This window comes from Coccinella septempunctata, chromosome 1 (genome assembly GCF_907165205.1).
Source record: "Coccinella septempunctata chromosome 1, icCocSept1.1, whole genome shotgun sequence".
Taxonomy (NCBI): Eukaryota; Metazoa; Arthropoda; class Insecta; order Coleoptera; family Coccinellidae; genus Coccinella; species Coccinella septempunctata.
This window is the reverse complement of record NC_058189.1, coordinates 55008957-55024527: the sequence shown is the minus strand read 5'-3', so window position 1 is coordinate 55024527 and position 15571 is coordinate 55008957. Positions and strand designations below refer to the sequence as shown.

At 33.8% G+C, this 15571-nt stretch overlaps 1 protein-coding gene across 1 annotated transcript in view; it reads right to left on the bottom strand.

Moving 5' to 3' along the window:
* LOC123313504 (putative inorganic phosphate cotransporter) overlaps positions 1-13785 on the bottom strand; it is a 38210-nt gene extending 24425 nt beyond the window's left edge. Inside the window, exon 1 of the mRNA XM_044898427.1 lies at positions 13515-13785. Coding sequence (XP_044754362.1) covers positions 13515-13593 — 79 coding nt within the window. The 5' untranslated portion in view covers positions 13594-13785. The remainder of the gene's footprint in view (positions 1-13514) is intronic.
* Between the last annotated feature and the right edge of the window lie 1786 nt (positions 13786-15571).

Below are 15571 nucleotides of genomic sequence, written 5' to 3'. Positions count from 1 at the left end.
CTTGTCAGACTAAAATACTTTATATGCCCTATGGCTCTCTGATAATAATAGATTCATGAGCTATGTGAAGTTGGCACCCCCAAAAAAGTTCTTTTCCGATATCTCTAAAACGTTGCCCGAACAAATGAAAAAAAAAGGGTGGACAAACATGGACCTACGATGGACAAACGACCCTGAAATTTTTGTTTCAAAATTGGCATTTGGGGGTGCCAACTTCACATAGCTAGATTCATGTTAATCTGACAGTTTACGTGGTGGGGCTGGCCGTACAGAAGAGTTGAAAATTGTAAAAAGGAACTGACAATTCAGACGTGACGCAAGAAAAACCCTCCGCGCTCGAGAATGTACACGTGACGTTTGCTTTTTTGCAAGTTTGACGCCCTCCCACACATTTTCGTCAAGCTCAAATTGTCAGATTAAGAGAATGTATACTTTTGAACATGTAATTAACCACATATATCTTAATCTGACACGCTCGAGCGTGTAGAATGATCGTTTTTACTATTTTGACTGGCTGTCCTAGACAATTCCCCCGTATATACAGGTCTAATTTGTGGTACAGGTACTCTACATGGTCCAAGGTATCTCCCCTTGTATCAATCTGGCACGCTCGAGTAAATCCCGAATTTCCCTCTTGGGCTTCCCAACTATTTATCAAAACTTCCCAATATTACCAAAACCAGGGTTCAGTAATTCAATTTATTCGGAACATCTTGATTTCACTCGGAGATTGCAAAAAAAAATTTAAAAATACTGATCCTTGAACGACATATGAATATGAGGATATGTATATACTTCATTCACTTTTATTTTAGCAGTCGGTTGGCCATGGAAGTTTGACACATTTCACTCTGTATTGTACGAAAATGTGGGGTTATGAAGCTTGTCAAAACATTTTTGGGTTTTAAATCAACGCTATGTTGCCCGTTCTACGTAAAAGTTTCTGTTATTACGTATTTTATCACAATGTCGAATCTCTTCGGAAAATATGTGACGAACATAATTAAAGTTTATACAAACTGATTGAAGTCGTATCAAATCCAGTTATTTGCATGGAAAATACAAGAGATCAGTATATCATAATATGCACTAGCTTGAGGAGAGTTAATGTTCGTAATCTTCTTTGGCTTACATCATTTGCAGATTTCAAAAATATTAACTCGAAGATGAAATGCATATGATGCAGTGGTTGGGAATGGGTATCTCCCGAAGAAATTAACAGATAATTACAAAAATGTTAAATTCTTCAACAAAAATCATCTTGCATCAATATAAGTAAAATGAATTGAAGGAAGTTTCAAGTTCAGATGAACTTCACCTTTGAACAAAAATTTCACATGAATAAACAAGTAACAGGGCAACTTGCGCGTATTTGTGGCTATTCATCTTAATACATTGATGTAATAATAATAATTATAGGTATTTATTAGTACCTTAAGACATTTACATTGTATAGGACAAGTCAAATGAAAAATAGAAAAATCCATTTTAGGGAACTTATTCTCCGATGACATTTATCGAAAATCCTGTAGTAAACTTTTCGCATTAATTCACTCAAACAGAAAATTCTCAAATGACACCACTTTTTTGGGTCTCCCAATAGAAGGAAATTCTTTGTCATCCTCTTCATTCACAATCTTTCTGATTGTGGAAATATCCAGCTGAAATATATGTCGTTTAGATTCAGATGAAACATTATATAAATTCTCTTACATTGAATATGTTCGCTACCGTCTGACGTATTGTGGATTTTAGAATATCAGGGTATAACTATTTGAATGAGCGGACCTGAATTCTATATGTATAGCACTTTCTGAAACCCTGTCTCTTTTTTCAATCACTTTCGGCATTTTCGTCATAAAAATTGATATTAGTTGTGGCAACGGCGTTATGACATTAACGACATTTCATGAGTGCCAACCTAACTTCGTTCTAGTCTAGGAGATATATCTATATCTCTAAGAGATATATCTATATCTCCTTGGTTCTAGTTACAAAAACTTGAGAAAATTATTTCATGGCCAACCGACTGCTAAAATAAATTTGAATGAAGTATAGTATTCGATACTCTCAAATATCGTTAGCGCGCTATCCATATAATAGTATTCCACCCTTCATGTATATCCCACCCCATATTTATGGAGTGTACGTATCAGAGACAACCGTACGTATATTTATACATACAAGAGAAGCAATTAATATTCATCCGTCAGCTCTGGGGAAATCACATGAAAAAGGATAATCCTGTTTATTGTGATAATGATCGACACCACTAGAATCATTGGTGCTTGACACCATTCTAACCTTAATAGGTAGCCTACTTCCAGTGAAAGAATGATGGGTAGGTATTCCGTGTGTATTTGGTGTCTTTCAATGAATCATAAAAGCAGTCTGAATTATAAATCAGTCAGTTAATTGCGACGTTTCCGCTCGTAGTAAAACTACTCATACATTTTAATAATGCAACAATTGCTGTGATATCATTTAATTCTATTTCATATAGGTACCCATTAATCTTTATTTTCTCGACGTAGAAGTGTAAACACCTATGTATATAATTGGATGTTTTCGGTTCAATCTTCAGTCAAGAGAATCAAAAATATTTCAAATATATCTCAAAAAAGATTGGCGAAAACCATTGTCCTCACCTATTGTACATCAATCAATCTCTAATTCAATAAATCTTTAGATTCCTTGTTCATTTACCTTATGAGGCTCTATACATTGTATTCTCGAGTTATGATTATGATCACCGATTGTTTCACAAAATATGTTATACATATACCTATTTTTATTTATGGTTGGTATGAATACTATATTCATTATTCAATATACAACATCGTATTTTTTCATTATCATTAATTTTGTGTACCTTTCGCTTCCTATCATTTTGATGTTTTTTCTTTATTTTTTCCAAATTTTTTCGAAATGAATAATGATGATCCAAAATAAAAAGAAAGAATTCCGGAAATTGAGATTCTTTTTATATGAGAATTAAGCCAAACTTTCCCTTTATCTATACAAGTGATGCCAGACGCTAGTTCACGAGATACAGGATGTTGCAGTAAAATATTATATTGAAAACAGGCGAATACTATTAATTGACAAAACACTACTTGTTAAACAAAAATCAAAAGACATATTGACTTAGTATTTCAAGATGCATAAATTGCAATTCTAAGAAATACCGTTACAGTAAAACTGTATATCTTGTAATATCTTGAGAATGGTTGCGAATTGTACGTCCATGTCTCCAGCCCCCCCAAATTTGAATATTTCACTTTTTTTGACGCTAAAGTTTTGTACTAGTTTTGTACCGAAATGTACCGTTGAAAAAAAATTTTGTACCCCTAATTAAAGTGACGAAAATACGGTTTTCAGTTTGGGGGGGCCGTAGACATGTTCACCCCCCACTTTTGAAATTGCAATTTTTTTGTATTTCAAAGTTTTGTACTAGTTTTGTACCGAAATGTACCGTCAAGAAAAAGTTTTGTACCCCAAGATTAAGGGGTCTTAGGAGGGTTTGAAATTGGGGGGGCTGGAGACATGTTTTCGAAATAATGAGATTTCTGTTTTCGAAATAAGCTAAAACATGAGTACTAGTTTTGTACCGAAATGTACCTTTGAGAAAAAGTTTTGTACCCGAATTAAAATGAAAAAAATACGGTTTTCAGTTTGGAGGGGCCGTAGACATGCTCACCCCTCACTTTTGAAATTGCAATTTTTTTGTATTTCAAAGTTTTGTACTAGTTTTGTACCGAAATGTACCGTCAAGAAAAAGTTTTGTACCCCAAGATTAAGGGGTCTTAGGAGGGTTCGAAATTGGGGGGCTGGAGACATGTTTTCGAAATAATGGGATTTCTGTTTTCGAAACAAGCTAAAACATGAGTACTAGTTTTGTACCGAAATGTACAGTTGAGAAAAAGTTTTGTACCCTAATTAAAATGAAGAAAATACAGTTTTCTGTTTGGGGGTACTGTAGACATGCTCAACCCTCAGTTTTGAAAATGCAACTTTTTTTTATTTCAAAGTTTTGTACTAGTTTTGTACCGCAGTGTACCGTCAAGAAAAAGTTTCGTACCCTAAGATTAAGGGGACTTTGAAGGGTTGGAAATTGGGGGGGCTGGGGACATGTTTTCGTAATAATGAGATTTCAGTTTTCTAAACAAGCTAAAACATGTGTACTAGTTTCGAACCGAAATGTACCGTCACAAAAACGTCACTTTTCTTGCAATGGTAAATTTCGGTATGAAACTAGTGCACATGTTTCACCTGGTTTCGGAAACCGAAATCTCAATATTTCGAAAACATGTCTTTGGCCCTCCCAATTTCAAACACTCCTAAGAAGACTCCTCAATCTTAGGGTACAAAATTTTTTCTTCACAGTAGATTTCGGTACAAAACTGGTACAAAACTTTGAAATTAAAAAAAAATTGCATTTTCAAAAGTGAGGGTTGAGCATGTCTACAGTACCCCAAACAGAAAAATGTATTTTCTTCATTTAAATTAGGGTACAAAACTTTTTCTCAACAGTACATTTCGGTACAAAACTAGTACTCATGTTTCACCTTGTTTCGAAAACCGAAATCTCAATATTTCGAAAACATGTCATTGGCCCCCCAATTTCAAACCCTCCTAAGACTCCTCAATCTTAGGGTACAAAACTTTTTCTTGACGGAGTACATTTCGGTACAAAACTAGTACAAAAGTTTGAAATAAATAAAAATTGCATTTTCAAAAGTGAGGGTTGAGCATGTCTACAGTACCCCCAAACAGAAAACTATATTTTCTTCATTTTAATTAGGGTACAAAACTTTTTCTCAACGGTACATTTCGGTACAAAACTAGTACTCATGTTTTAGCTTGTTTCGAAAACAGAAATCTCATTATTTCGAAAACATGTCTCCAGCCCCCCCAATTTCAAACCCTCCTAAGACCCCTTAATCTTGGGGTACAAAACTTTTTCTTGATGGTACATTTCGGTACAAAACTAGTACAAAACTTTAAAATACAAAAAAATTGCTATTTCAAAAGTGGGGGGTGAGCATGTCTACGACCCCCCCAAACTGAAAACCGTATTTTCGTTACTTTAATTAAGGGTACAAAACTTTTTTTCAACGGTACATTTCGGTACAAAACTAGTACAAAACTTTAGCGTCAAAAAAAGTGAAATATTCAAATTTGGGGGGGCTGGAGACATAGACCTGCGAATTGTGTTACTTGGCAAAAATACATTTCCAAACAGAAAAGTTCTCCAATAAGCTTTGTTCCATTTCTATAGATGAAAAAAATACAACATGTTTTTTAATAAAATTGGTTAAACCTAGTGGTCCTCTATAAGCAACCTTGAAACGAGTTAAATATTCTTACAATTTTTGTAGAAAAAAAATCACATCATGTATCCCTTAGAACAGAAACCAGCAACATTTGTATAAAGCTTGTTTAGTTTAATCATCGAGTATTAAACCCTATGGTTCAATATAATTACTTGTAGCACATTCATTGAGAACTTGTGAAGTTCATTCTGCAAACATATAATAACATAACGATTTATGTATAGAAAAACTACAGCCGTCAATAGAGGATATATTTAGAAGGTTGTGAGAGAAACTATCGAAATGAATTAAGTTTAAGAAAAAGACATAACCATGATACCAAAATGGAACATGCCAAAAAAAAAATCTTCTCAAATGAGGAATTTAGATAAAATTTGTTGGGGAAACTGTCAACTAATCCACATTCTACATATGGAATAGTGTGGAACTATCAAGAAATTATGGAAAAGAACAATAAGTTTCGGTTCTATGATTTTTTACAAAGAGGAATAAAAATATTCATTAAATACTGAATATAATGAAGTAAGAATCTGTCCATTAGCATTTGTAATTTAGCATGTCACAATAAAACGTACGGAACCAATTTCGTACTTAGTTTAATCTGCTTATTCATACGTGAAACGTTTTTTCCATATAAAATCCACAACAATATACGTTCCAATAAAAATCAACGAAAAATTCAAGAATATTCATATTTGAAGCATAATATAGATTTAAATAATAAATTTTCATGAATCCAAGATTAAAATATAAATACATATGTACATACAGGGTCCGGCAAAAAAACCTCCCTGATTTCAATAGGCATTTGCAAAAAGAATAAGAAACATACAGAACAATTACTTATATTTGTGAATAGCCTATATGATGCCATTTTACATCACTTAGTACACTTTACTTGGTTTTAAAAATTATGTCTGATAAATGATGTCCCCCATTGTTAAGACATTCACGAAGTCTTTCCCTGAAGTTGTCCATAGTTCTTCGTGTAACTTCCTTTGGAATGGCTGCCACTTCCTGCCTAATGGCATCTTTTAGTTCTTGCAGAGTTCTGGGACGATGTTTGTACACTTCAGCCTTTAGGTACCCCCACAGAAAGAAATCACAAGGTGATAAGTCGGGTGACCTTGGGGGCCAGGAAATGTCTCCTCTTAAAGAAACAAGACGTCCAGGGAACAACTCTCTTAACATTTCCATGGACCGCCGAGCAGTGTGAGCTGTGGCTCCGTCCTGTTGGAACCAAACTTCAGGGAAAGACTTCGTAAATGTCTTAACAATGGGGGACATCATTTATCAGACGTAATTTTCAAAACCAAGTAAAGTGTACTAAGTGATGTAAAATGGCATCATATAGGCTATTCACTGATATAAGTAATTGTTCTGTATGTTTCTTATTCTGTTTGCAAATGCCTATTGAAATCAGGGAGGTTTTTTTGCCGGACCCTGTATAAGCTTTCGTAAATCCAAATATTTTCCATTCTGTTAGGAAGAAATGGATGATCCTGAGTTATTCATATGAAAACACTTGAAAGTTTAATCTTCTCTTTTACCTTTATTTTTTCTCGAAATTCTGGCTAATATTACTTTTACGATGATAGTTCATTAATGTCTGAAAATATAATATAATGAAAGTTTTAACGGCACGAATTCAATTCCTGTCTGCATGCCGTTAAAACCTCCATAATATTGTTTGTAGGACAATGAATTATTTTTCAGGTCTAATTGAAACCACAATAACGTGCGTTCAAAAATATTCGTGGTTGGAGCCAACTTATAAGTCGGCTATAGAATTTTCTATGTGGATATTCTGTGCTTGAACGTAATGCTTAGCCGTTACATCTTGTAGTTTATTTTTCAAATGTGATAAAACTATAAATTTATTGATTATTTCAGTTTATCATTTTTGAAGAAACTACTAGAAATTTCCCCAAGAAATTTTCATATCGAAAATTATGCTTATACTGTCATCGAAATGAGTACATATTCTCACATTGACAAAATGGAGGTGGTCCACTTCGTAATGATTAGAAATAAAAAAATTATTATTTATATCGAATAAACTGCTCACAGATTCAGACAAGAAGATAAAATGCTTTAGATTTTCAACATCCACGATGTTGTTTCAAGATCTTGATCTACCAACCATACAATCATTTGTCCATTATAAGCCATTAAACGTCACATCAACATTTATTGAAGTAGGTAGTTATATTCTCAAAATTCGAAAAAAACATTTACTGAATGTTCATAGTACAATTATTCAAGAAAAATAAGGAATAATAGAAAATATGTAATTAAAATAATGAATTAACATTAATCAGTACCGTCATTCGATTGTCTCATTTCCTACGAAGAAGTTGCTTAATGCTATGATTACCACGTTTGAACGAGCTATTCAACTAATTGAAAATCCCACACATGTAATTCAGCTAAATTTTCCACGAACTCAATCTGGCTATTCTCAAGAAAATTGATGAAACCGGAAAACAAGATTAAAAAAGATTGCTTAGAGATTTTTAATCTTATTTACTACTGCATATATAAAAAAAATATTTTACATTTTTGGTAATGCATACGCCTGCAAGTCCATTGAACTTCAGGGAAAAAAAATGTTAGACATTCATTTCAGATAAATAAAGATCAATTAACTGCTTCTATTAGACAATTTCTAATTTCTATCCAATTTATCGAAACTTTGTGTTCGCCACAGACTTATAATGTTATTAACTTGTTGTTGATTTGAATATTGGACTCAAAAGATGAAAAAAAGTGGAACAAACATCCTCAATTTGATTCAAGAATTCGCTCAATTTTCTTGAGTTATCCGAGCAGAGTACTTCCGCTTTAATATTATATCGCCTTGATTTGTAATTTGTTAGTGAAATTTAAAACATGTTCCTCTTATCTTGCATCTTCCTCGAGTCAATTTAAGAATGTGGGGCAAAGGAATTATGTACCTACGGCCAGATTTCGAATGGAGACCAGGAAAACTTACACTTGACATTATACCTTAATATATAGATAGCTTCACTATTGAATTTTTTTAATGTGAAGACGTCTATTTCACAATTGGTAATTTATGTGTGATAATAAATTTCTTGACAGATTCCATTCTGCTTTCTCGGTTTTTGTTATCTACATTGGGTAGGGAGAATATTTTGAATATACCACAAATCTGCTATTCAGAGTCATAGCAGATCAAATGGGAATATGATTAGGAAAATTGCTTTAAAATTTGAGCAAACTGGGTGAATGATAAAACATCAAAATAATTTTTATATGCTATTAAGTTAAGCTGTTATTCTTTCTTTGACTAAAACTGTCGGAGGTTTATTTTTCAGAATATAAAGGAAATTTTCTAAATATAGGGGATTCAACTTCGGCCCTCTTCTAATTCTAAAAAATTTTCGTTATCATGATTGTACAGCCAACATCTACCAAAAAAGATGTGTTAATATGACACACTCTTTCTGTTGATGTACCGGTAGATTCCGGTGACAGTCCTGTAACTTGGGACAATTACCACCCTTGCAGATTTCTTTGTTTCTTACCATTTATGAGTGAAGGGGCAAACTTATAAAATTGTGCAGCGTCTTTTCCGTTAGTTTAACAATTAATTCCTTGACCAGAGTCAGCCTTGACTAGAGTCAGCCTTGACCAGAGTCAGCCTTGACCAGAGTCAGCCTTGACCAGAGCGTTAAAATTGACAGGAAAAATTAACGAATTCAGGAGAGTAAAAGCACGTTTTTTTTATGGCTCTTATACTTTCTAGTGTCCTGTAGGTACATGTGTTTCACTTTGTCATGTGTAATTTTTTTTCTGGATACATGGGATATTGGGATATTAGATATGTCATGAAACAAGGTTGTTTACAAAACAAACGGCGACACGGATCTCATTCATTTATTATGTTATTTCATAGGGTGACTTGGGACAATGCCGAATAGTTACAAGCGGCGCATTGGCAGCAGGAAATATGCCGATTTTTCGCAGAATATAATTATTCACGTTATTTCCACAAAGAAATCACCAAAGAATGAAATAAATCGAAATCCCCTTAATTTGTGTAGAGTTTTTACATTTGAGTTGCAATATATTTACTTTCGCTGTAATAGGGGTTCATCATTTAATTTCCTTACCGAATTTCATCGGCAGGAAGACGATCGATGGACAAAGAAAATTGTACATTGGAGACCACAAGCACATAAACGAAGTATAGGAAGACCACCAAAACGCAGGTTAGATGACATCAAGGCAAAGGTTGGACGATGCTGGCACCAGTTGGCACAAGACCGAATGAATTAGAAGAAAGGGGAGGCCTATATCCAGGAGTGGATGCAGACGGGCTGTTGAAGAAGAAGAAGAAGAAGAAGAAGACCGAATTTCAACTATATAATCACAAATTCTAATTTTTCAAAAATATACACCGTCCCAAGTCACCTATTTCATTTGAGAGTTGAGAAATCAATGGATTTTAACTTGTGTCCCAAGCCTCCCAACTCGGTGGGTGACTTGGGATAAGTATATTTAATTTTTTTCAAAATTTATATACGAATACTAAAGCATGCTATATATCCTAATCAATAGTCTGGGTCATGAAGCATATTCGAACTTCTTTTTCAGATAAAAATAGGTCACCGTTTCGAAAATATGACAAGCTGAATTCAGCATTCGTCCCAAGTCACCCGAATATACGGTAGTAGGACTATTAGGAGGGCTTGATTTCCTGAAATGTACCATTGGGGATTGAGTAGTACCTTTTCAATGAATATTCCCAGATATATAATAGTTCATAAAATAAATTTTCGTTCATAAAAAAGTGAAATCGGCACTTTCCCATCTCTTATTTTTATGACCTGACATCCAAACATGAACTAAAAATTCGAAGTTTACCATGTGACGCGTTCAATACACTGAACACAATGAGTAAACATTCGAAAGATGTCACAGTCTTATTCAACATAACCTGCTCTAGAAGTCTTGGTAATATTTATTTTTCAAACAAATAATGAGTGTATCATATTTGCAATAGACGTCATATACAAGGTGTCTCAAACCTGGTGAATCAAACGTCAAACCACAATAGAGTAGATCAAATACTATCGAATGACACCAACATTGAGCGAATGTACCGTTTCCAAAAAATCCTAACCTGGAATTGCCGATTTTCGGTCTATTTTTCTAATCACAGCCACAGCCAATTTGTGATTAAGGACAGCGTTTTTCGCCCATATTATCAATTTATCACCGCTATAGAGAGGGTTTATTCTGAGTAATAAAAATTATGTAGAAAAAACAATTGTTTTAATTTATATTTACTTGGGTTTTCGATTAACTACTTGGAATAATTTCAATTAAGTGTGATAAAACAATAATCTAGGATTAATATGATTTGTAATCACTATCCTTTGTCACAAACTGGCCCTGAGATTGAAAAAAATAGTTCGAAAATCGGAAACTTTAGGTATTTTCATAAAATTCTGAATATTTTGGAAACGGTACATTTTCGCTGAACTAATATTGGTGTTTCAATAGTATCTGGTCTACTCTATCGTGGTGTGACACTGTGACGTTTGATTCACAAGTTTTGGGACACCCTGTATATTCACCACGTTCGTGGTTAAAAAGGCAAAAAATCATTGAAGCTTAATCGTGTACTTCAAACTGAGGTAGCTTCAGTGTAAAAAGGTAAAATTTACTAAAATGTGCTAAAATTTGATCATTTTTATCCATCTCTGTAGACCTTAAAATTAGCCAATAATAAACTCCTTCAGATCCTCAACTCCGGAATACAAATTGAACAAAATCGACAGTATTCATTCGAACGCTCTGTAGATATTTCTGAGGAATTCTCAGAAAAATTATCTTGTGGTTTCCTAATAACGGTTGCATAATAAAACTATGAAGTAATTTCGTAATAATATAATCAATGAGTACCAGGAGATTGAAACGTATACAGATAATTGATCATAAATAACGAAGAAATATATCCTTCGTTGAAAATAAAGTACCATTGTTATGCGGGGCAAGTCTGAGAAAATTCAGTGTTATTCTAATATCAATCACAGATAACCAGAAAAAAGCAATTTTCATTTCTATCGTGTTCTCATTCTACATCACAAGGCGGTCCGAACAAAAATTATTTATATTCAGTCCTCATACTACCGTCAAGAAAAAACGTACAATAATTATGGTAACTTCTTTGCCTGCAAGACATTCCAAATAACCCAATGACCGTGAAAAAATTCCCAATAATATAGGACAATACCTCACCTGAAACATGTTCCTCAGGTGGGCATAAATTCATCGAATTAGATATGTAGAAGACGTGTTCGGAGTATAAAGTCAAGTGTTTAATCATCAGGACATAAGAATATATTATAAACATGCATTCTATATCCTTATCTAGAATTCACCTTCTTCTGTCCATAGTCCCAATAATATTGATATGAAGGTGAAATGAAATATTCATTTATTGAATTAATTGAACAGATTATACAATTTTCAGTAAATGAGTTTTAAGTTCAGTTATTCATTTTTCTATTGAAAGTTAGCTGCCATAATGATTATACTTTATATGGTGTTAACTGAAGGACGTGATTTATCAGGGGGGCATCCACGGGGGGGGTCGGTTCTGGGTGTAATTACCCCCCTCGAAAAGAGTTTTCCCCTAACTATATCTAGGTGAACTAGAATCAATCACCCACTCATTATCCTATAGAATATAGATAGATATATATGTCAGTCCCCTAAAATTTGCCAGTACCCCCCAAACTCAGACTCTGGATGCGCCATTGTGATTTATTGCGCGAAAACATAGAATGTACCTACTACTACCAGCATAGTGCATAAGTATTACGAAAATGTTTAAAAATACGCCAGTGATTCCTATTCTTTCAGGCCATTTTTCTTGGAAGTGATTGAGAGAAGCAGTGGAGGAGTGGTAACCTCCAGAAACACCACTAAAACAAACAGTTCGCAGAAAACGGTAACTCAGATTTTTGGTTCATCGGTTAATTATTCTATCTTTCTATCTATTAATGAATAGTGAACCATCAGATTACAAAAGCGAAAAAAAATGAAATTGCCTAGTTGAATTTTAATTAAATACTCACTGGTGGGAAGTCTAAAAGTCTATTTATGAATTTTTCATTTCGATTTGAAAAATGAAAGTTGGAATATTTCGATAATTCTGGAAATAGGTGATGTATGTTTCATCAACTAGGTTTTATACCGTTTATTCGCAAAGAAATTGAAAGACAATTATATGCGATGGCTTCCTTCATAACTTGAATGCGCCGCAATTTGGAAGCTGATTCGATTAATAGATTATTTTTATTTCATTTTGAAAAGTGAGAGTTGGTAGGGAATAATTCAAGGACTTTGTATATAATATACCTCTGTACAAATTCAGTGATTATTCACTCGTGCGATAAATGAAAGATTGAATTTTCAATTTCAAACACAGAATACCCTACTGAACTTGACAATCACAAGATACTTCACTTATTTTTTCAATACTTCATCCTGGAAGGTATTAATTTTTATCAACAATAGGTAAAAGAATAATTCTCTCAAGCGTAACTCTTGAACGAGCCACCGACTTTGTTGAAATCATAACGAAATATGGAAGCACTGCACATGTTTAGATAGTTTCAAAAGCTTCATTATTCTTCTTAAATTTATATAATCAATTATTGCATATGCAGCGTTGATAAGAAAGAAGAATAATTGCTTATCAGACATTATTATCAAAACACCGAATATCCTGAAATATATAAAGGTAGCTAATTATGTACAAAAGAGTGTGTAAAATCAAAATCTTGTACGGTTTCGAAAAAAGCTATGAAGCTAAAGAGTTCTACAAAATCTAGATATTATCTGGAAAAACTAGTGAAGGACTGAAGGTAGTTCTATCTATTTCTAGCAATAATGAAAAAAAATGTCAACATTGTGCCTACAGCAATGAGCACCAAAATAATTTGAAAAAAAATATTTTAAGCTCATTAAAGTTTCTCTGAATTTGAAAAAAAAAGTCGGCGTTTTCAGTGCGATTAGATTTTGATCAAAATAGTTATTTCTCTATTTCTTTTGATAGCCTCACAAGATGTTATGATTGGGTTCAGCAAGTTGGAGTGAGAAATTAAGAAAGCTTGATAAGAAAAAAATTCGACTCACCTTTAGGCGCTTCTTCGTCAATTTTGCGTGGGATTTTCTTGGCTATCTCGATAGCAGTTTTTCCATTTAAATGTTTCATTTTCACTGGATCAAGGTGGTACAGCAACGAAGTCAACAGTAACAAATAAAAACTTTCAAATTAACCAAAAAATTTCGAGAGAAAAATCTCAAAATTTTCCCGCTAAGGCATTTTCGAGTCGTAAACCGGCCTGCAGTATTACCAACTGTCAGATGGTGACTGAGGTGAGATCCTGTTTAATTATATTCGGTAATGTCTGTTGGAACAAATGGATTGCTATCACGTTGCCCACTCCGCACATACATATCTTGTTGATTGTCGGCAAAGGATTAGCTCGCAGACCAGACTGTCGGACGGAACTTTCACACCTGAATAGGTTGACATTAATTGAACAGTTCCTTGTTATTAAATCGGAAATTTCTCCAGAGGTTGCCTGTGAAGTCTTTTCAAAACATAGGTACCATATACTGATGATAGTTGACCTGTACGACCCTCCTGGTGTTTAGGGGGTTGTTAAAGGACCAACCCCAATAAGAATAAATATTTTAGTGAGATAATGTACGCATGTTTATTTTTCGATAATCTGTGAAATCTTGTTTTCAACAGTCGTTCGTCAAAATATAAGCCAGAGAAGTAGCATACAGCTTCTTATATGTGAAAAACAGGCGCTATCAACAATTCGACCAGGGGAAAATTCTATCACCCTATCCGTTCGTCTAACGACACAAGGATAGGTATTTTTTGAAATATTGAAAAAAAAATTCGTGACTTCTTTACCTCCGAAACCATCCGGATTTTGCCATCAACGAATTCAACCGGCGCAGTGAGACCCTACAACATAGCTCTCTTCCTTCGGAAGTTCAAGATTGTTTTCGGACCAAAAAGCAAAGATTCGGAAACGACAGATTTTGGGGCAAAATTTTAAAGTTCTCGTCTTTAGAAACAACTGAGAGCTCAATAAGTCTGGAAACACCGGTAGATTCGGGTGACTTGAGACAGTCCTGTAACTTGGGACAATTACCACCCTTGAAGATTTCTTTGTTTCTTACCATTTATGAGTGAATGGACAAACTTATAAGATTGTGTAGCGTCTTTTTAGTTAGTTCAACAATTAATTCCTTGTTGTTGAGTTTGCCGTGACCAGAGCGATTGAATTGACAGGAAAAATTAACGAATTCGGGAGAGTAAAAGTGCGCTTTTTATGGCCCTTATACTTTATAGTGTCCTGTACATGTGTTTCACTTTGTGCATGTGTAATTTTTTTTCTGGATACGTGGGATATTGGGATATTAGATATGTCATATGAAACAAGGTTGTTTACAAATCAAACGGATCTCATTCATTTATTTTGTTGTTTCATAGGGTGACTTATTGGGACAATGCCGATTTTTCACAAAGAAATCACCAAAGACTGAAAGAAAAGCAAATCAAAATCCCTTGTTTTGTTCGGACTAAAGAACTATTTTTGTACATGAATGTTTCACACTTTCGAGTAGAATAGACACGAAATATAAAAATATGGGTTCCCATTTGAATTTATTAAATTTTCATAATTATTGTAATTTGTCGAAAATAAGACCAGAATAGAAAATAGTTGAGTAATCTGCTATCGGCCACAGTAATTCTAAGAAATATGAAACATACAGAAAGTAAGTAGTACACTGTTTTCCACTCTTCTATGAAAAGAAATCCTTGGTACGAATTTTCAGCTCAATATTGGTGTTATTTCTCCCAAAATTGTCAGAATGGACAATTATTTGAAAAAATGAAACAAAATAACGAATCTCCGAATAAAATTCAGTACAAACCTACATTCTTCGATCCTTCATAGTTTTTAATTTTTCTTTCTCATGGTGTAAATGATAAGGGAGAAACCAAGAAGTGAAATAAAAATGCCTGAAGATGATTCCTTTAGTACAAACTATGGAAATGTATTATTAATTTCGATGTGTCTGAACTTTTGTAATAACTCACGTAAGTAGCCATACGAATCATTCAACCTCTGCGTTTGCTTGTAGTGAGATTATGCATTGTTTAT